Source organism: Aythya marila (assembly GCF_965140915.1).
Source record: "Aythya marila genome assembly, chromosome: 3".
Classification (NCBI taxonomy): Eukaryota; Metazoa; Chordata; class Aves; order Anseriformes; family Anatidae; genus Aythya; species Aythya marila.
Genome location: NC_139044.1, coordinates 92,457,180 through 92,480,154, shown reverse-complemented (window position 1 = coordinate 92,480,154; position 22,975 = coordinate 92,457,180). Strand labels below are relative to the sequence as shown.

At 36.3% G+C, this 22,975-nt stretch overlaps 1 protein-coding gene across 1 annotated transcript in view; it reads right to left on the bottom strand.

The window, feature by feature from the left end:
- Window positions 1-22,975, bottom strand: part of KHDRBS2 (KH RNA binding domain containing, signal transduction associated 2) — a gene marked incomplete at its 5' end in the record, with an annotated part of 348,053 nt that overhangs the window by 198,937 nt on the left and 126,141 nt on the right. The window contains one exon of the mRNA XM_082757411.1: window positions 22,339-22,455. Coding sequence (XP_082613537.1) covers window positions 22,339-22,455 — 117 coding nt within the window. The remainder of the gene's footprint in view (window positions 1-22,338; window positions 22,456-22,975) is intronic.

The following is a 22,975-nucleotide window of genomic DNA, read 5'->3' as shown; positions in this document are numbered from 1 at the left end:
GTCTTATGAGGAGCGAGTGAGGAAGCAGGGATTGTTCAGCCTGGAGAAGAGGAGGCTCACTCTTTATAAGTACATTTAAGGTGGCTGTAGTGAAATGGGGGTTGGTCTGTTCTCCCATGTGCCTGGTGACAGGATGAGGGGGAATAGGCTAAAGTTGCACCAGGGGTGTTTTAGGTTGGATATTAGGAAGATCTTCTTTACTGAGAGGGTTGTTAGGCATTGGAATGGGCTGCCCAGGGAAGTGGTGGAGTCACCATCCCTGGAGGTCTTTAAAAGACTTTTAGATGTAGAGCTTAGGGATATGGTTTAGTGGAGGACTTGTTAGTGTTAGGTCAGAGGTTGGACTCAATGATCTTGAGGTCTCTTCCAACCTAGAGAATTCTGTGATTCTGTGATTCTGTCCTGTCATCTCCTCTCCTTTTCTCTCCTGTTACTTTATTTTAAATAGCAGAGAATATGTGTACAGTGGAAAGTAATTCCTTGGTCAGAACACCAAGATGATGACAATGTGAGTTGGTAACAATTCACAGACAACCAGGTGAAGTGCAGACTTGGCCAGTGTAGGTCTATATATAGTCTAACCGGGATACAATGCTACTCTGGAAAAACAAACACAAATGAGAAAGGTCTACAAGTCACAGCATGCTGAGTGGACTTACTGACTCAGGGCTCTACTAGTTGAGACTTCATTTCATGACGCTATTTTCCAGAGGATAAGCATCATTAAACTTTTGTTTAGAAATTTTTCATCCTTTTGAGAAGTGAGTGGATCCACACTGGAAAGGTTTCTGAAATTAATATTCCCTGTTTCTTAAAGGCAAAACCCAATTACTTTCTAAGCACTTAGGAAAGTCTGATACGTTAACTGCTGAGAAGGTCATAGCAATTTAAATGCTTAAAGGCTAGAAAAACTCTCCTTAAATGGATAACCTTTCTTAAGTGGCTTCTTAAATTGCCTGAAAGTTATCTATCAGTAAAAGTATAGGGAAAAAAAATTAAAAACACATACCAAGCTGCACAAGTAATAATGAAGTAATGAAATCCCACATGCAGCTCTTTTCAACACAAACACTATGTTCCTGGGTTCACTAAGAGCAGGCAGGACAAAGAAAAAAACTCACACATGGAGTCTGACACCTGTCAGTCTTCTGGGAGCATTCCCAAGAGGAAAATATTATTAGCCTTGTCCAAAATAAAAGTAAAACAACATTGGACCTTATCACTTATATTAAATTGCATATAAAAAATATGTTAACCCTGGAAAAAACAGCACAGGTTTTTGGTTTGAAAAGTCTCTAATTTATGGGCATGAAATACAGCTGTGTAAATAATCTGAAATGAGCATTTAATTTACTGAATTTTGACCCTTGCTTTTTCCTCCCAAAATATCTCACAGCAGATGTTTTGATGTCAGTGCTTTTCACATGAAATCAGCCAGTGAGTTGAATTTTCTTGATGTTTATTGACCGCAATGTCATTTGAGTTCCCTGAGAGGACGAGCATATTAGGCACAAGGAATTTAGCAAAAGTGGAATAGCAAAATTATTTCTGCATATGATTCCAAAACTTTCTAGCAAAATTGAACTGCTGGAATAGTAAAGAAGCTAATAAAAAAGAGATAAATACAGAAGAATGATTAATTTATTCTGCCCCCCTTTCCCTCCTTGATTTTCTGTTTAAATTTAATATCCAATCTGTCTTAATATCAGTCTGTCCCCAGCACCCTTCCTTCTCTCCTGGTTCTCTAAATCCACATGCTAAGGGAGATCTCAAAATACTAAGTTTCCCTCGATCTTGCTGGTGTGCCACTGGCCTTCTGAAAATGACGTGAACGTAGCTTACAATCATTAATTTTTCTTGATTTTTTTTTTTAAGCTATAACTAGTTGCTTTTAACATGTAAACCTCTCTTTGTGTACTATGTATCCTATGTATTCTTAGTATACTCACTTCTAGACTCACGAACCCCTATTTCTCCCAACCTGTGTTTCATTTTTGTTCTTGAAGACTGCAAAACTGACCTGAAGATCTAGTGTGAAACATTACAGAAAGTGCAAACTAAATGATAAAGCAGGTGCAGCATTCTAATGGACTGATCAATGAGCCTGTCAGATCATCTGTGGATGGGGATGACGGCACTAAAGTTCACCTGGAAGATTTGCATTACTGCATAGAAAAAAAATGATGAGCAGCAGGAAAACAAAGTACAGTATCTTCTAACCTAAATGAGCCTGTGGTTTTAAGAGAAGCCTTTTCTGCAGTTAACCCTTTATTGCAACATTTCAGATTGCCAGAATAGGAGGATTAAAAGCTTTTCCTATGGCTTTCCATCATGGTTGTCCATATGCCAAACCTGCTGTGCCTTCCAGCTCACACTGCAATGGTTCTGTTTGACCCTGATGCTCAAGGGTCAAATACTGAAGAACTGGCAACGTGGTTAATTGAGGCTGACTACGATATGGCCTGTAATATAAATACTGGATATCGTGGCATGAAGCTTATCATCAGACAGAAATATATCTCGGTACATACCAACAGACATTAAAAATTTCCCCTCCTCCCAATAAGAACTATTACTAAGATGAATGCCCTGACTTACTAGAAAAAATTATAATGATTTTATCTGTATCACACAGACCAGAAAAATAGTGTAATATCTAATGTTTGCTTGATGAGAAGAGTTTTCAAACTAAAGCAGAAGCATGTTTAACTCACAAGAATGGTTTATCAACTATACTCCCATACATGTATCATGATTCTCCTGACTACAGCACTGCAGGGTATTCTTTGATAGCTTTTGCCCACTTTTCCATTTAGGCAAAAATAAACGAATGAAAAATTTTATAGGAACTTAGAAATTTCCAGAACTAACTTGTATGAAATTTGCCTGCAGTACGGAATGGAAGACCACACACAGCAAAAATGGGAACTGCAAATACTGAGAAACTACAGAACCAGATAATAAAGTGACTGGATTTAAACATCCACAGGTGATGAAGCTGGCATTCATCAGATATCAGAGGTGTAAGGAAGACTTAGAATTTCCACACTATGTTCCAGCTAAACTGTTTCTGAATCAGAAAATCATATGGAATATACGTATGATCAAGAAAGAGTAACCAGGCAAAAAATAAAATGAAAACTAGCAAGAGGAAATGAAGAAGAATTGAAGAAATTAGGAGCAATTACACAAGTAACATTAAACCTTCTCAGTTTTGAAGAAGTACTTGCTCCACAACCACACCCATTTGACAAAAGTTGTATTCCACGCAACAGCTGAGTATCCATGCAGAACGAGGCAAGCAAAATATACCAGAGCCTATCTGACTTTTCTCAAGCATAACGGGTGTGTGGGAAGTTTGTGCTAAGGTCCAAGTTAGTACAGGGCAGGTGGAATACATCTTAAATGGCATCAGACACCAATGTTTAAGCAACAATAATCAACAGTGTTCAAGGCATCCAGAGAATTCTTCAGCTTGCCTTAGATAAGACATCTGGAGTTAGCCAGTTGGAGAGACCTCTGCACTGTAATGATGGTGTTCCTTTCATCTCTGCTGATTCTAACAGGAGTCTAGGCACTTTGGTTCCTCATAGTTCACATTTATGCATTTGAATAGGGAGCTGCATATACTCACAACATGGATGTAGATGAGATAGGTACAATTTTCTGTAATCAGTGGGAGTGCAGAAGATGGACTGGGGAAAACAGAGCAGGAACCTGATACAAAAAATATTGTCAAGGCTTGTGTGGCCTTGGCAAGTAGAGGGATTTATATTTTTCCCCATTATTCTGGTAGACAGCTTTCTTCTTGAATGAAATCCAGATGCATTTGCTGGCTTAACACTACCAGAGGGCTTTGTTTCATTTTATTTTTTCAATGTCTTTTCTCTGTTGCATCATGTCAGATATAACATTGTATCTATATTAATCAACTTATTTCTTTTTATTATAGCAAAATCTGGTGGTCATGATACTTCTTTTGAAAGTTAATCTTTAGATAAGAATTATATTATTAAGAAGCTCATTATTTTCTATTTTCAGGAACACTTCTGGTTTCTGAGTTTACCTACAAATTCAAAAGGTAATTATATGCTGTTCTGCAGAATAATTTACAGTATTACAGTCTGCTTATCCTCTAGAAAAATGTCACTTTGTATTTTAGTGTTCTCTTTATAATATATTGCACAAAATACTTGGCACTGTCATTTTTACAAAAGGTGCTTGATATGTCTTTCTAATCTGTGTCAAAACTAAATTGAAACACAGTATTTAAAGGCTGTTTGGTTGAACCAAGTATGCCAGAAACATACTGATGAATGCTTAAAAAGAACACTCCAAACACTTTTGCAATTAAATTAATCTTCACAATAATTTGAAATAACTGAAATAAAGGCTACTGACAAAATTAGAAATATGAGATGGTAAGAATATATTTCACTATGTTAAATGTAAGATAATAAAATATATTAATGTAATAACAGTGATATGTTATTAACATATATTAAAAATGACAGTGCTCCCTTCCTCCCTCCCTTCCTCGCTTCCTCCCTTCCTCTCTTCTATTCTACTATCTTTTAGGATACACATAAACATTCTGATTGGATGTTGCAAGTCCAGATATTATACCTGCTCAAATTAAGTCTGCATTTAATATTCAATTATGCCCTGAATTGATGTTAAATAACTGTTGCCAGGACAAAGAAATAGCTTGAACTCATTCCTACCAAAATCTGATGTAATGTACAGCAAAGTAGTACTCTCACCACCCAGCCATGGAGATTAGCAAACTCAAGGACAAGACTTGGCTGTAGCCAGTCTCATAGCCCCTCCTAGGGCACAAAGCAGTTCACCCGTGGGTGAACATGAATAGGAATACATAGTGAAGTTTCCCCTACTTTTATGCTTGAGCTTCCTCAAACACCAAAGATACATGTAACTCTTGCAGAATTCAGTGTCTCCAGGTTAAGCCCACACTGGGGGCTGTGCAGGTACGGAAAGAATAAACATCCAAACTGTTAAAAGTTGTCCAGATTTAAAAACATGACCTCCCTGGTCTGAAAAAAATAAAATAAAGTAAAATACAATACAATAAAATAAAATAAAATAAAATAAAATAAAATAAAATAAAATAAAATAAAATAAAATAAAACAAATAAAATCCTACATAAAAAACAAACAAAACAAAAACAAAACAACAAAAACATAAAAATAACTACAAGCAGCTCCCAACTAATGACTGCAGCAATCCTAACACCAAAGATACCTAAACAAAGTAGAAAACAATAAACAACATAAAAGTATCACTTTATGCGTATTCTCAGCATTTTTGTTTTTATCCTGTGAGATGCCAAAAGTTGACAGGATAATTTCTAACATTTCAAATCTCTCAGACATGCTCCTATCAGTCCAGAAGCACATTCATCTTCTTAATGATACTCAACTGTGGCCTATTCAACATATAATGAATGACTTTTCCATATTTAAAATTAAAATGAGAGCATACATCACGAATCATTCACAGAAATAAAGGAACAAACGATCACAAATATATCATGGTATATGGTAGAACTCCCAATTTTTCATGCCCCATTATATTTGAGTCTTAAAGCAATGACACTTCCTTGAAGTCTATAAACCCTTTTCTTCAACTTACAGAAAATGAAAGAAATAAATCAAACTAAAGACCACTTAGACTAGTATAACCTGTCAGAGCTTTGTTGCAACTCCTATCTAAACATACTCTTTCTTAGATTTTCTTTTTTGTTATCAGGTATCTTTTCTAATATATTGCAATATTCCTGCCATACTTTCAGTACAGTGTATGCAATCTATTTCAAAGACACAAAGGATTTTTTTTTTCTAATGACATTTTTTGATACAAGGCAATCCTTTGCACCAATAGCTTAGCAAAATTTAATTAGGCATGCTGAATGGGAAAGAATAACATATGTTTCTGTGCTAGCTAACGTATTATGAAGGGTCATTTGATCTTGCATTTCATGGTATAAGGTGATAACTTATGCATGATAGGAAGGAATTCTCTCCTCAAGCATATTACCTTTTTCAATTACCTAGGAATATTATTTGCCCCTATTTCTCCTCTCATCATTTTCTAAAACACTGAATACTATTTCCAGAGCCAGGAAATAATGCTAGATAAGTTAATAACTCAGTGTGCTATGACAACTCCAGATTTCAGTGTTGTATTGTACTGCATACTACAAATAGTATAATACAGAATGTAAAAATTTTCCCTTATCGCTACATAATTCAAGAAAATTTTATAGTTTAGCTATGGAGAAGATTAGTTTGGAAACAAAAGTCCATACAATAAATAACCAGGTGTATGATCTATCGCAAGCTGTTTCTCACTGAAGCCCAAGTGAGCAAACGAAACTAACTTTACATAGAATGGTTTACTGCTTCATTTTAAAAAGTAACATATGTAAAATTCTTTTATTTATTTATGATTGTAGGCTAGCCTCCTCATGAATAAATTGCCAAGTAGCATATGAAATATAATTCAGTATATGTATTAGGACAAAATTCCATATAATCCTGGTGATGAATAACAATTTATTCACTATACTCGAAGTACTGGATATGAGTTCCCAGTCATATGTGAACAGTTTAAATATATTTGTGGATAGATTTCTGAACTATTCTAGCACTTCTTAATAGTGATATACTTCAATGTAATGAGTGTAAAGATTTTCATTTAATCATGAATTTATTTCAAAATTACTGCATTACATTATATATGTAATAATAATACATATTGTATGTATGTGGTGGTAGGCTAATCAGAAAAGACAAAAATGATAAACCCCGAGAAAAGAAAATTACTCTATGTGAATTTCATTAAAAACAAACAAACAAACAAACAAAACCAATGAAATTTGGTAACTCTAAATTATTTCAAATTTGATGCGGAAGACAGTATAGTAATGTTTCACAGACATACTTCATAAATAATCACAGAGAATCACAGAATCATTTAGGTTGGAAGAGACCTCCAAGATCACCTAGACCAACCCATGACCTAACACTAACAAGTCCTCCACTAAACCGTATCACTAAGCCCTACATCTAAAAGTGTAAAGACCTCCAGGGATGGTGACTCCACCACTTCCCTGGGCAGCCCATTCCAATGCCTAACAACCCTTTCGGTAAAGATGTTTCTCCTAATATCCAACCTAAACCTCCCCTGGTGCAACTTTAGCCCATTTCCTCTCACCCTATCACTGGGCATGTGGGAGAATAGGCCAATCCCCACCTTGCTACAGCATCCTGTAGGTACCTATAGAGAGTGATAATGTTGCCCCTGAGCCTCCTCTTCTCCAGGCTGAACAACCCCAGATCCCTCAGCTGCTCCTCATAAGACTTGTTCTCCAGACCCCTCACCGGCTTCACTGCCCTTCTTTTGACAAGGTCCAGCACCTCGATGTCCTTCCTGTAGCGAGGGGCCCAAAACTGAACACAGTACTCAAGGTGTGGCCTCACCAGAGCTGAGTACAGGGGGATGATCACTTCCCTAGTCCTGCTGGCCACACTGTTTCTGATACAAGCCAGGATGCTGTTGGCCTTCTTGGCCACATGAGCACACTGCTGGCTCATATTCAGCCGACTATCAACCAATAGCATTCTGTCAACCTGGCAGGTCCTTCTCTGCCAGGCAGCTTTCCAACCACTCATCTCCCAACCTGTAGCTCCGCTTGGGGTTGTTCTGCCCCAAGTGCAGCATCTGGCACTTGGCCTTGTTGAACTTCATACAGTTGGCTTCAGCCCATCAGTCCAGCCTATCCAGAGCATCCTGCAGGGTCTTCCTACCGTCGAGCAGATCAACACATGCACCTAACTTGGTGTTGTCTGCAAACTTACTGAGGGTGCACTCAATCCCCTCATCCAGATCAATTAAAAGATATTAAAGAAGACTGGCCCCAGTACTGAGCCCTGTGGGACTCCACTAGTGACTGACTTTCAACTGGATTTAACTCCATTAACCACAACTCTTTGGGCCTGGCTACCCAGACAATTTTTAACCCAATGAAGCATATGCCAGTCCAAGCCATGAGCAGCCAGTTTCTTGAGGAGAATGTTGTGGGAAACAATGTCAAAAGCCGTACTAAAGTCAAGGTAGACCACATCCACAGCCTTTCCCTCATCCACTAAGCTTAGTCATGGAAGGAGATCAGGTTCGTCAAGCAGGACCTGCCTTTCATAAACCCCTTCTGACTGGGCCTGATTGCCTGATTGACCTGCAAGTGCCACGTGATGACACTCAAGGTAATCTGCTCCATGAGCTTCCCCAGCACCAAAGTCAGACTGACAGGCCTATAGACATGACACCAGCAATACTTTTACAGTTGTATTCCAATGAATATGCATGTCTACCACCATAAAATTGGAAATATCAACATTCACTGAATGCTTGGACAGCATATTGGTAGGATTTGTCATTCCTCATGATTTTGGAGATTTTTAGAATATCACTATATATCTGGTATGCTAGGTAATTTTGTAGGCACCCTTCAGTTGGTACGAATTTCTATACAAAGTACCAAATAAAATTTGAAAAAGATATGAACATGTGTTAAAGAGAAATTTTAATTTTACTTCTACATGCAGAAGTTTATATTACCTGCAGTTTTCTTCAGCATCTCACAGAATCTCAAAGAGATGCTTTACAGTTTTTTGGGTGCTTTGATACACTCTGAATGTGGATGCATGTGAAGGAAAGGAAACATTACTTATGTGGTGCCCCAATCAGCTGTGATCTGCAAAATTCTTCCATAAGACAATTCTCGTGCAATTCACAGAACAATGCAAGTAACAAAGAATTGCTAGGCTGGCATTTGGGGTAGCTGGTTTTGTATGCTTTTTTTTTTAAAAATATTTTTTGTCAAACTATTCAGGACTACAAATATGCTACATCAATTTAAAGAAAGGTAAAACATTATTTTTGAACTTACAAATGGGCCTATGGATCAAATCTGTTAATAGCCAGAGACTCAATATCAGTGTTACCCTAGAGTTGAATAGAATTTTTTACATGTTTAATTATGTTTTTAATTACGGAAAGAAGGCTTGCTGGCCATTCCTTCTATCTCCCTACTCTCTAAACTAACCTCTGGAGAGGAATTAAAAGCATAATACAAAGGAAACATCTTTTTACTTTCCTTCTCCTGTCAAATAAAAAGCATGTGGTAACAGACTTTTTTAAATGTAACAGAAGATGAAATGGGACCTATAGCTGGAGAGAAAAACAGCTTTGCTGTTGTTAGTTTTTTCTCTACTTCAAAAATGACTCTTAAATGAATTCTTCAAAGTTTATAGATATCCCCTAAATCATTAATCTGCTTGAGCAACAAAGCATAAACATCAAGCAGCCTTTTACTTTCACAGCAAGGGTCTGTAAACACAGAAAGGGAAGAATTGCCAGTAAGGCCTAAATTCAACAAAGCACTGACAAATCCCTAGGCTAAAAAAATATATATGTTATTAAGTCTTCCAAATGTGGTTTATGAGATCAGGGTACATTGTGAACAGCCAGGGTTACTTCTAAAGATGTGCTTTCAAAGAAACTTGGTTTGTCTGAAAGACAAAAGGTGATAAACCATGGTGGTGCTTTTACCTGGCTTGGCAGCCAAAGTCCACCACAACCACTCTTTTCACTCCCCCTCCTAAAAGAGAGAGGGGAAGAAAATACAAGGGAAAGGACTCAAGGGCTGAGATAAGGACAGGGGAATCACTCACCAGTTATCATCACGGGTAAAACAAAGAGCTTAGGAAGATTAATGTAATTTGTTGCCTGTTACTAACACACTACAGCAGGGAGAACTAAAAGCTAACCAGAAATACTTTCTCTCCTTCCACCCTCTTCTACCTCTTCCCCATGAGCGGTGCTGGGAAATGGGGAACGGAAGCTGCAGTCAGTCCCTAACGCTTCATCTCCGCTGCTCCTTCACGGTCACTCTCTGCCCCTGCTCCACATGGGGTCAACCATGGGGTCCATCTGTCAGGAGCAAACTGCTCCAGCATGGGTCTCCCACATGTGGGCGGCAGTTCCCCCCCAGACCCCCAGCTCCTGTGTGGGCTCCTCTCCACGGGCTGCAGCTCCAGTCTGGGGCCTGCTCCTGTGGGGGCTCTCCATGGGCCACAGCCTCCTCCAGGCCACATCCACCTGCTCCACCGGGAGCTCCTCCATGGGCTGCAGCATGGAGATCTGCTCCTTGTGGGACCCATGGGCTGCAGGGGGACAGCCTGCTCCACCAGGGGCCTCTCCACAGGCTGCAGGGGAATTTCTGCTGCATTCCTGGAGCACCTCCTGCCCTCCTGCTGCACTGACCCTGGGGTCTGCAGGGCTGCTTTTCACTCCTCACTCACCCAGCTGCTGTTGCACAGTAGTTTTTTTCTCTGTCTGCTCTCACAGAGGCCCACCCTGCATCGCTCTCTGACTCGGCTCTGACCAGCAGCAGGTCCCTTTTGGAGTTGGCTCTGACCTGACATGGGGCAGCTGCTGGGTTCTGCTCACAGAGGCCACCCTGCTTCTAAAACCTTGACACATAAACCCAGTACGCATGGTGAACCTGGCTAAGACCTTATATGCACATTCTAACCAACATCTTACCTCCTACAATTTTTTTTTTTTTTAACAGTGAACATCATTTTTTTTCTTTCAGATTTTAAGTGGGGTTATTCTAATTTTAACCAGTGGAATAGCTAACTTCATAAATAGTTAAACATCCTACCAGTAAATAGTGTTTGAAAAAGAACCTGAAAGCCTTGAACACAACCACAAATTTCCTTAGGATTGGAGGTATTCTGCAGTTGTATTGGAGGTATTTAGTTCAATAAAATGAAACTTTTGTAAAGAAACTTATAATTAGCAATGAATATATAGCTCTATAACAATCTCTAAAGTAGATGGGCAAGTATTATTATCTTCTACTGTAGGAAAACTAATAAGACCATAGGAAAGAATGTCACTTTCCCAGTGCCACAGAAGGATAGGAATTAAATCTAGATTCCTTGTGACTTCAAATACCACATCTCTGTTGGATTCAATCTATCTTCATCTCCAAAAAAGGTAACAAAAAATATTTTTTTAAAAAAGCAATAATACCATCTATGATTTTAATATCACATTTTTGTTTTCATTGCATATTCAAAACAATGACTGCCCAGAGCTGCACACATGCCTTACTTTAACTATGTTTGATAAAACAGAAGTGTCTCATTTTCAAGTGTTCTTGAAATGATCTGTTGGCAGAGAATATGTGAAATTTATATATATTTTTTTAAGGAACGATGAAAGGAAGTCTTTTTTGTTTGTTTGTTTTTGTTTGTTTGTTTTAGTAATGTATGGCTACCAGCTGAATATAAATCTACAGTTCTTCTTAAAACCATTATTGAGAACCCACAAATTATTGCAGATTGCATAACAACGGTTCCATGATGAAGTTAGAGCTATAAAGTTATATTGATGCTGGGTAGATAAACAAAGAAGGAAGGCTACAGTACAACAGGAATCAATCAGAAAAATAATCTAGAGACTAATCAATGTCTATGAATAAGAGAACATTAATCCCTGATGGAGATGTTACAAACAAAATAATATCTAGCTTAGCTATCTAAATTCCACTCACCATCTTTTCCTATTATGTTTATCATGGAATCAAATTTCAGAGGACTCTGAAGAGCTGTTGCTCCAAGTCTGATTTTTTTCATTATTCTATTTAATTGTGTGCACTGTAATGTAATTTACTGCAATGCTGCCTCTATTGTGCAATGCAAAATTCCTTGTAACAGTAACCCATTAAAATATATTAAAAGTATTTATCATGGTCCTCAAGAGCACAGATAGCATTAGGCATGGAAAACTGGGATTTAACATAATTGCTGCAAATAATTCAAAGCATTTCTTTCTGCATTTATCTATATGTAAAACAGCAAGAACAATAATCATAAAACAAAAGCTCAGCAAGATCAAACCTGGTCTTTAAAAAGCCTCATGCAGATAAATAAAATTCTTTGGAATATAAATCACTGTTCTGAGGAAGTGTGGATGAGGAAAAACATCACTGTGAAGAGATCTACAGTCCCTCAAATTTCTGTAAGCTATCAAGTTCATTTACTTATAGTTTTCATCTTCCTTTTTTTTTTTTTTTTTTTTTTTTTTAATTTATAATTTAAACTTATTGCCTGTTGCAAAGACATTGATGTCAGTGTGTCAGCGTCAGGACTCACGCTGACTAAATATCCAGGTTTGAAAATTCTGCCATCTGTGGGAAATAGGGAAGTTCCAGCTGGTCCCAGAGTACCTGCAGGCACAGTAGCAATAACTAAATTGTACCAGCAAGCACCATTGATTCTCCAGGCCAAAAATTCAGAATGACTTGAAATCAAGAAGAATTTGGCACAGATCTGAATGTCATCTCTAACTTTTAGGTGTCAAATCAACACCATTACTGATAGAGGAATATCAGAGCTTGCTTGGGCAGCTTGTTTCTAATACATAGTATATGTGTACATGGCAGGTGTTTACACCTTTTATGCTGAACAAAAAAGGATTTAAAAAAAAAAAAGTATGATAATCCACAAAAAAAAAATGTTTTCAGATCAAAAATTTATTATAAGTGTACAGGTTGGCAAAACAGAAAGCATGTAGTCTTTTGCTACTGTAAATAATATGTATTATTTTCACTAGAGACTATCTCTACCATTCCCACATTCCTCTCTTTTGCTACTTATGTTTTGTCTTCTTTAATGTTTTGTGGTCCTTCATCACTTTTAACTCAGAACAGACAGAAAAATTCTGAAGCACTATCTTAACACTTTTCCCTTTCCTTGGAAGTAGTCTAATTTAGCAGAAAGTGTGTCCTACCTTTTTGAAAACAGCAATATAATTCTCACAAATATCCTGTCAGAGTTATAACTGTAAGTCTGTTTAAACATTAGATGCAAGGGAGGAGATGAAGTCTTTTTATATCACCACTGTGTTGCACCAGTAATAAAACTTGGATTTTTCAGCATCTGTTCAAAGTCAGATGTAATTCTTTTGTGAGGACAATGTAATTTTCTTAACTACCAGCCCTACAGTCTGTAATTTTTAACACAAGGTTAAACTGCCCTCTCGGTTAATCCATTTTGAAAACGCCATTACTAATTACACGGAAGTATCATTGCACTCAGTAAATCAAGTTAGCAGGAAATATTTAAGATAATATAGATGGCTGAATCTCTGCAACCATCCTAACATCTCACTCTTTAGATCAAACTTCAGTCTTAGAATTAATAGATTTTGAGTTTGCAGTTGGTTTTCATTCTCTCAGTCAGCAAAATACTAAGCATGGTTTATTCCTCTCACTACCATTGGCTTCAGTAAGTACAGGAGATGCACCTCTGGAACACTTAGAGGAGATCATATACATGTAGGAGTCAAAAGAGATAAATACAACAATTATAAAATAAAAAGAGATAAATACAACAATTTTAAACTTAAATTACATTTTTTTGAGTATTTAAATGAGTAATCAACATATGAACTTAATTTTTTCATCAATAATCATCACATGTCAAAGCTAGGAATACATGGTAATCTCTGTTTTTCTGTCATTCTTTGAATTTAAAGAAAACCTTGCATTCCAATTTTCCTTGTAGGAAGAAACATAAGTTTTTCTTATATAATACCAAAATATTTAATTTAGAAAAAAAAAGAGTATGTCAACAACTTCAGATGTTCGGTTCAGTTTCTACAAACCTACCAGAACATACAGTCTGAGAATAACAAGAGGCTGGTAAGTACCAGCTCGCATTGTGTAACTCTGCATCTACATGTAAGACAGCTGCTATATGCAGATGAAAGCTATGGGATTATACATACATCTTATGAAATAAAGGACCCTCTGAGTGGAATTGGTCTGCTAGGATGGACTTTCTCTTTCTGAGTACATAGTCAGAGTTGGCCTCACAAGCATTGTTTTAACCAGGTAATTGTGAGTGAGTGCGCAAATCAAATGTGAAAGTAAATAAGTGAATGTGCTGTTAGAATAGTTATCTGCTATTAGTAAAAACAGCTTTATGAGTAAAAGATATTCTAAGAAATATTGTTTGTGATCTGTTCTGTGACGATGAATTCCATCCCCTAAAGGGAGTTTCACACTGGAGGTGATACACAGATATTTTCCAAAGAAACTGTGGTGGTTGAGCAACCAGTTGCTATGACTTGAGTAACACTGGATAATGTTATGATAGTAGTGATAGTAGATAGCAGTGATAATGACAGTCTCTACTTTTAATCTGTGACTGCTAACAGATTTTCATTTTCTCTGTATAAGTAGAAAGTAAATTATTTGGATTTTTTGTTTGTTTGTTTTGTTCAGCTAAAACCTAGTTTTAGAGTTTGAAAGTCTTTCATACCTTTTGACATGCTTGCTTAAAAGAAAAGCTGAGAGAATGTAGATTAAAGTAGACTTTAAAGGATTAACATCCTTTTGCAGATGAGCACTTGAAATATTCCAGTTTCAAAATATGGGGTGCTCTGTTTTTCTTTGTTGTTGTTATTGTTTTGTTTTGTTTGTTTTTGCTTCTATCTTTCTTTGCTGCTCTTTGTTTGATACTGTCCTTATAGCTTCACAGCAGTCAGTATCAGACAGGTAGAGAGATTTACAAAAGGAAAAATTGTGCTGCAGGAGAAGCAGTGAGTCGCTGTTACTTCTGCTCATATCTTGAATGCATGCTGAGTATTGGTTATAAACTGCACTTGGATATAAACCCTCTTGTGGGGTAAGATGGCTGTAAGCTCTAAGGTACCAGGGTTGTAGAGATAACAACCCAAAGTCAATAATACGTTTACACACAGCAAAGGAAAACCTAACAGAAAAAGATTAATTGGGTGAGCACCATTTAGTGATTTTAAACTAGCTATTGATGCTTTTGGATGTGAGCCAGTTTTCTAAATCCAATGTCACGCATTGTTCTATCTTTCCCTTAGAGATTTTATGACTAAAGATGATAAATGAGTAATTCAATGAAACAGAAGCATCTTACCTAAGAAACAAACATTGCAGGGACTTTGCATAAAGTCCAGATCAAAACTCCCAACAGGCTGGAAGTAAACTTGCAGTTTTTGTTTTAAAGAACCAAAATAGTTATTTTTAAAGAAATACTCAAATTTGTATCCCCTACTACAACAGCTGAAGTCTCATTATGACACATTGGGCTGAACTACTATAGCCATAAACTAGAGCAAGCAACCACACTGGCATGAGTGGAATGCAATCAGCATAAAACTTAGTGCAATAGACTATAAAATTTTATTTTATTTTATTTTATTTTATTTTATTTTATTTTATTTTATTTTATTTTATTTTATTTTATTTTATTTTATTATGTTAATCCTATTTTTAGCTTTCTAGTGTCCATCATAATTATTCTTGCTTAGAAAGGTGTCACTCTCTCATTTGAAAAGAAATATGAAATACCTAACTATATTGGATAAGCTTAAATGATCATAACAGGCGGTGACACTCAAAGGTTTTTGAATCTCAGGACACTGTAGAAGACATTTTAATTCTCCTGTTTCCATAAAGCAAGGGGATTAGGAAAGGATATAATCTAATATTCAGATCGTCACCTCCTATAGACAAAACACAACCTTTTCCTTCCCTTTTTAGCTACCTGAACATTATTTATACAGCTTTCTTGAAAAACCAATGAAGTCAAGAGAATGCTATCAGAGAATTAACTCTCTGATATCAGGACATTATGCTCATGGTAGAAACGATCTAATGAAGAAATATATAGTGATTCAAACCACAGTGTTGTTGGGCACTATGTCACATTACATATATGTGCACTTAACCTTGTACAATATTTAAGCACATATTTAAAGGTTGCAGGAGTGCAGTCAGGACACTTAACATTTGCAATGAACATACTGGGATGTGCTGCAATTCTCCCACATTTCCCCAGCCTTTGATAAGGTACTCGTGTACCTTACCTGTTAAAAAAAAAATAAATCTGTTAAAAGCAAACAAACAAACAAACAAAAAATAAAAAGTTGACTTTAGTTCTTTGCAGTTGCCAATAAAGTCTTAACACCCGTGTTTTAAAATACAAGCTCATGCAAGAAATCCTGTCCTAAAGGACAAGCTGCTGTCTAGCAGCAGTGGAGCTTCCTTGGAAAGCATGAAAGGTACAGTTCTGGTGCACTTAAGTCTTCTGTGATAAAACCTTCTTGCTTTAGTAACTATTTTAAATAACAATTGAAAGCAGATAAAAGTTCATTCAGGAGTTGGCAAATCATTCAGTCATGGAAAAAACAGCTTATGTGATTTTTCAAAGCTGCAGTGCAAGTTTATTATCTAACTCCCCATGGTTTATGGGAAAGAAATGGGAATCTTTGGAAAAAAGGACAAAGTCAAACAAGTGAGTTCTGATCTGTGAGTGGCTGCTGGGCAATGCGAGGTGGGGGGACATAGACACAGAACGGAAACACAAAACGAGTCTGTGAATCACAATCCAAGTATCAGTAAGGCTTTAAATTGAGGAGACAGGTATATATCAGCATCTGGGAGATTTAACTCAAGCAATATGAGTTAGCATTTTCTTTCATGAAGCCTGATGACAGCCTATGTGATACTACAGCAATTTACATTTTATCTTTCCGGCCTTATACTAATTTCCAAACCCAACTGTTAAAAAGCAGTTGTGATTTCCACAAAGACAATCTGCAACTTTTCAGTTTAAATAGTTAGTTTGTCCTGCAAGACATGTCTTATAGGTGACTAATAATGACTTTTCAGGAAAAAATAATAAGGCTACAAATATTTTTTTTTCTTTTTTTTTTTCTTTTTTTTTTTTTTTTCACAAAATGAAAAGCAATGAAGAATATTAGATTGCATAAAACTGAAAATGTTATTAAAGCAAATAAAAGCACTTTATTTTTCTTAGGTTATACAGTTCTTTCAAACCTCTTCACTAAGACTAATTTTTAAATACAAAAGTTCTTCTAAAAAAAGACCAAAAAAAAAAGAAAAGAGCATTTTACTTTTAAAAATTTTAAACTAAAATACTTGTATGTTTTAAAGATTTCTCTTCAATCCCTACTTTTGCACTGACTTAACTGAATACATAAATTCAGCTTAATTTCAGAATTTTGGAGCATCCATATGTCTGTTAGATACTTTTGTGTTTCAGTCATTTCTTTCTTTGAATGTTCCCAACACCAACATACAGTTACAGATGATACAGGAAAGATTTATGATAAAATTCTTAGAAGGATACCTGCCATATTTTTTCCAAGCCATCTTGCTCCCTTTTTCAACTTTTATTTATTTTGTGTGTGTGTGTGTTTGTGTGTTTGTTGTTGTTGTTGTTTTTCATTTTCTATGCCTTGTTTCGGTTATTAATCTGGGGTCATGGCTTTCATTTGCTCTGTTTTAACAGTATTATTCATACCAATTAGTTTTTTATATTGACTCTAAGTATAGTTGTTAAAGGTAAATCTTGCTGTATACAATCTTACTTTGGCATAGTTAATGTCTGAAAGACACATGAAGAAAAAGCGAGGTCATGTTTCAGATAAGTGCATGCTGTTGGACTATGATTAAAGCTGTTGATTGTATTCTCACCCTTGTTATTAAGGACATCATACCAATGTACCCTCAGATCAGTATTTTCTCTCCACTCAGTAGGCAGTTCTTGTGGCAAAGTGGAGGGGGAAGAAGGACTGTGTCAATTCTTCCCACATATTCTCCCCAAGTTCCATCAACCTGCAGTTAGGTAATGCAGCCCTTAATGAAAGTTCTAGTAACACCAGTATGTTTCTTTTATCCCTGTCCCTAAATGTTCTCTTTTCCTTCAAAAATGTTCCTTTGGGTCCCATCTGCAAAATGGCAATCATTGCCGTTTTGATTTCTCACAAACTATGTTCCAAAGTTCTACAAAATACAAAGATAAGTTACATATACTATTAATCTTTAGTGCATATTAAGTGCATATTGCATATTTAGTGCATATTGTATATTGGTATATAATTAGTGTGAATAAAAATGCTACTACTACTCATATAAGTAATCTAAAACCAGGGATTTTGAAGAAATAGTGCAAGCCCTAACACTGTACTCTCTCTTGAAAAAAAAAAAAAAAGTCTTTCTGGTATCTTGTTTTCAGGTACCTCATTGAAGAAATCAAAGTGTTTAAGAAACATCGCTATATGTTTTTCTGCTTCTTTTAAAGAGAATCTATGCTCTTTCTGCTAGCTTAATTAAAAATCTATTCCACCTCCCTGCATGCTTTTTTTTTTTTTTTTTTTTTTAATGGCAGTGAAAACTATTCATTGTATAGTTGAAAAGCAGGAAATCTGCATCTAAGTATGAAAGCAATCAATTCATTCTACTTGTAATGAGATTTCTCTTGTCACTTCAGTTTGATTGTTTACCTTTACAATTGCCTCCCATGCTGTCAGGAAAAAGCAGAAAAAGAAGTGGAAAAGAATCAAAAGGCAAGCAACTTAACATGACTATGCTTAATCTCATCACTACCTGTCCTGAAGAATGTCTTTGCATATTTATAATACTATATTATTACAGGAATGATGTGCTTTGATGGCATCATGTCAGTCACCAAGACAATGGGAGCTGAACCTGTCCTAAGAACTCAAAGGAAACTGGCTGTGCTCTTATGACGGGCACAATTCTCAGAAGCCATGACTATGCTCATCATGTTGAACAATACCTTCTTATGATTTAAAAATAAATGGAGTTATTCAGCTAACAAATATTTCAAAGTTCAGCTATAGCCAACATTAAAAGTACAGTTCTTCATACAAAATCAAAAGGAACAGAATCACAGAATCACAGAGTTGTAGGGGTTGGAAGGGACCTCAAGAGATCATCAGGTCCAACCCCTTGCCAAAGCAGGTTCCCTAGAGCAGGTTGCCCAGGTAGACATCCTTGAATATCTCCAGAGAGATATTCCAGGTAGACGGGCCTTGAATATCTCCAGAGAAGGAGACTCCACAACCTTCCTGTGCAGCTTGTTCCAGTGCTCTGTCACCCTCACCGTGAAGTTCTTTCTGATGTTGGTGCAGAACTTCCTGTGCTCCATTTTGTGGCCATTGCCCCTTGTCCTGTCCCCACAAACCACTGAAAAGAGGTTGGCCATAAGCCTTTGTCTTCTACACTTAAGGTATTTATAAATATTGATAAGATCCCCTCTTAGTCTTCTTGTCTCAAAGGTGAACAGACCCAGGTCTCTCAGCCTTTCCTCATAGGAAAAATGCTCCAGGCCCCGTATCATCTTTGTGGCCCTCCACTGGACACTTTCCAGGAGATCTCTGTATTTTTCATTCTGGGGAGCCCAGAACTGGACACAGAGAATAAGTATCTAAAATTCAGTATCATCTTTTGTTGTGCCTAGAGGTAATGCAACATCTCATGATGGAGCTTGTTTTTCCTATCAGAACTCTGTAGGATCTTTCCCTACAGATTGTGCTCATTACAGCAAAATAAACTAGTGGCATTAGCTTGATCACAAAGATTAAGTTTTTCTTATATCCGCAATATTATTCTGGAAAATTGACAAAGTTATTTTTGGGCAACTCTTCAACAATTGTGAACATAATTTCCTGTGAGATGTATATAAGTTCTGTGGTATTTAGTGCACAACTGGAGTTGATTTAGTGCACAACTGGAGTTGCTGATATTTTTCATGTTAAGTAAGTTGCATTGATTGTTCAAATTAATATTCCTATGCAATTGTAGGAACAGTAGGTATGCAAAAAAATCAAGTCACTCTTACCAACAGTGTCCCCTGATACTTGAAAAAGGAACAAATTCAGTTCCTTAGTCTCTGGAATTTACACATAAGTTTCTTTTTTAACAATAAATAAAATACGAAAACCAGATAAACCACCCTTAACAGAGGGAGGTTGCTAGAACTGGAAACTGCACCTCCCCTTGCCTGAAATTACAGAATATGCCCAGAGAGGTTCATTGTAGAGCCAAACATGTGCCTACCATCATTTTGGTACCAAAAAGACACATATTATTCCTCTGTGAACACTAAGTGAGGATTTCAGGTGTAAAAGTATTTAATCTTTTCCGTCAGGCATATCACTGAAATTCAGCTTCTGTTGCTCTGATGCAGCTGAGCAGTCAGCTGCACTGGACCAGAGGGGAAAAGCCCACATGCCTGCTGTCTGCTTGGGGACTGGTACGGCCCTTAGCATAATACAGACAGCCCTAAGGATATTCTAGTTAACAGTGAAAAATTACACGGATTTTTCCTGAAAATTCCTGTAGAAGGAAGATTCATCAACTCGTATACATAAATTGATTTCTAGTATGGTATGAAATAACCACAGCAAACCTCCAGACTCTGGCAATTTGTATTTAATTCCATAAAAAGTGCTGCATAAAGGAGGCTAGTGAGCTTGTTTTAAAGCAAGAAAGCTGTTTTAGCCAGAGCAAATTACATTTTCCTTAGTGCTGTGGCAGTGTAGGCTATTTATTTGTGCTCACAATTATTTTCTTTAGTTTTACCAGAATCTCAACCTAGAAAATCCTCTTTGAATTGCAACTATTATCCATCCCATTCTCAGTCTCTTTTGTTTGGAACTGCTAACAGTGATGTACAAAGATCAGACAATTCCTCTCTCACTGTAAAAGCATAGGCATTTCATTTTCTTTTGAGTCAGTGATGTCTAAATTGGATTAAGATAAGTAAATTGATAAGTAAATGAGGTCTTCTTTATAGAAGTTGCTTTCATCACTGCCATTTTTAATGCCATTTTACTCTAGAACTTCATTTTTTAGACATTTCTTATATGAGTGACTTTCCATGAAGTTCATGGTAAACTTCATATTGAACTTTAGGCATAAATATTCTATGAAGAGAGAAAAAAAAATGAATCTTGTTCTACTGACACACTCATGAGTGAATATAATAACTGGCATGCTGGCACTGTTTGTTATGATCAGATGAAATTCAAATGGTATGATAAGAAGAGTCACTGATCTCAAAATCAGAGGACTTTGTCTATTTATGTGCTTAAACCTCTTTATCTGGTAACAAGCTCTTCACACTTCTCTGTCTGGGCAATTGCCTCTCTTGGCAATAATAATCTGAGTGGGTGGCTGAGAATGGAGCTGGCAGCCGTAGTACAGATGCAAATTACTGCTACTTAGCAGCACTCACATTCATTCATCCAGGCAGTCATTTTTTATAATTCCAGAAGTAAGCCAGAAGTCATAAAATATTTTACTTGTCAATAACTAAAAATACAATCTGTAGTGTAATCAACATTTATTATCATAAAATATAATGTTAAATAGATAATTGAAGTGTGAGTATGCCCAATGTCATAAAGAAAGCAGTGAAAAAATGAAATACACTCTGTGTGCTTAATTTGTCTTTTTGTGTTTTCTTTTTAATATTGCCATTGGAGATCTCATAATGCAAGTGTGACTGCTGATACGCATTACCAAGACCAAATAACGCCAACCATAAAAATGGTAAAATCCTGATTAGCCTTTCCTTTATTCTGGCATGTTATTTCTTTCATTATTTTAGCTACTGAGATGAATGATAGAGGTGACAGAAAGGAAAGCTGAATAATGCACAGCATTACTAAAGGCAATATACAGTGCAGTGAAATTAGTAGTCATTATTTCTGTGTTGACCATAGTAATGCTGTTCTACATCCTGTAAAGTAAGGTGCCACAATGCAATGTATACTTACTTGCTCTTTGGTTTGCATATATATGACTTGACTTTATGAATAAATACTTAAGGTGCAATAGCCATGATTCCAAATACAGATTCTTTATCTATTGTGCATTTCTAAGCACATTTAAATAAAATTTACACTTTGTTGTCTTTATTAAAACTATGCCCTGAATAAAACTTAAAGATTTTTTAAAATGTTAGCTCTCTAAATAAGCATTAAGAACACACCTAAAGAAACAAAAGAGAAAAACTACTAATGTACCTCAGCATTAAAGCAGTAATCTTAACAAGTTAAACTTTCCCAGGAGAAAAAGGTTTTACTCAGAAAAAAATAAGATGGTTTCTCTTTTGTGTCAATTATTTAAACAACAGTGGTACTACAGTAACTGTGGTGGTTCACAATTATACAGGAAGGTTTGAGTAGCAAGAGAAAAACTATATTTAAACAATTGATGTAACTTGAAAAAAACAAATGAGCCTTTGGAGTCAGAGTCTATCTTAAGTCTATTAACTGAGTCATTAATAAGTAGACAGGCAATCTAAGTGTAACAGCTAAGAAGAAATGTATCAACACTAATTGCAGTCACAATCGAGACACAGTACCTTGGCTTTATCCCTCATGGAGCCTTTCCCCAAGATAGACATTTTTGCGCCTGTTTCTTCTTGTAACCGCTTCAAGGAGTTTCCTCTTGGTCCAAGCAATTTCCCAACAAAATTGAACTAGAAAGTAAGAAAGAGAACTATTTTAAACCAAGGAGCACCTTTTTGAAAAGTTAATAAACCTTTACAAAGGAGTTGGTTAAAGGGAAAAGTTTAATTTCCTTTCTAGGCCTAATACATAGAAGTGTGGAGAATGGAGATATTTTTCTATCAGTAAAAACATTTGTGGTTTATTTGGAACCTAGGAGGTTCATCTTTAGGAGAGAAATAATCAGTGGCTGCTTAGGTTTAGCTAACTAAAACAAGAACTTTTGTTACTAGATGACAGGTGAAACTGAGAGAATGAATATGTTCTTTACTGACTGAGCCAGCTTTATTGGCAAAGTAATATATTCTGCAAAGTTAGATCTTTCAATGGATTTTTAAGAATTGATGTTTTACATATTGATTTTAAAATAAGTGCTGTTTTGTGTATCAGCTTCAAATGTCTGTTTTGCCAGCAACTGAACTAAACATACAAACAATAGATCACTGTAGATATTCAGGCTGTTTTCTGAGGAGATTTTGAGGAGCACTGTGA